General features: G+C 56.3%; 1 protein-coding gene across 1 annotated transcript; it reads left to right on the top strand.

Annotated features, from left to right (window-relative positions):
* Positions 1-161: 161 nt before the first annotated feature.
* Positions 162-350, top strand: LOC104410498 (FXYD domain-containing ion transport regulator 3-like; the record flags this gene model as incomplete). Its single annotated transcript, XM_010020672.1, has 2 exons — positions 162-185; positions 273-350. Coding segments are annotated over 2 exons (102 nt in total), but the record flags the coding sequence as incomplete, so codon positions are not given.
* Positions 351-355: the final 5 nt, after the last annotated feature.

The raw sequence follows: 355 nt of genomic DNA, 5'->3' as shown, positions 1-355 counted from the left end.
TGGTGGGATAGTGGGGGGTTATACTGGGATATAGGGGGTTATAATGGGGTATGAAGGAGTTATACTGGGATATGATGGGGTTATACTGGGATATGAAGGGGTTATACTGGGAATGGGGGGTTTTTACTGGTGTCCCTCTGAGTCTTCCTATTCCCTTCCAGATGCCACCAGTCCCTTCTATTACGGTGAGTGGGGACAGGGGGTCCCCAATGGGGGTGACATTGAGGACCCCAATGGGGGTGACAGGGGTGTCCCCATGTGTCCCCCCCCAGATTGGCACCGCCTGCGTGTGGCCGGGCTGGTGGTGGCCGCTGTCCTCTGCGTGGTTGGCATCATCGTCCTCCTCAGTGAGTGT

The sequence above is a fragment of the Nestor notabilis genome, unplaced genomic scaffold, assembly GCF_000696875.1.
Source record: "Nestor notabilis isolate BGI_N333 unplaced genomic scaffold, ASM69687v1 scaffold26908, whole genome shotgun sequence".
Classification (NCBI taxonomy): domain Eukaryota; kingdom Metazoa; phylum Chordata; class Aves; order Psittaciformes; family Psittacidae; genus Nestor; species Nestor notabilis.
This window is presented reverse-complemented; position numbering and strand designations above follow the sequence as displayed.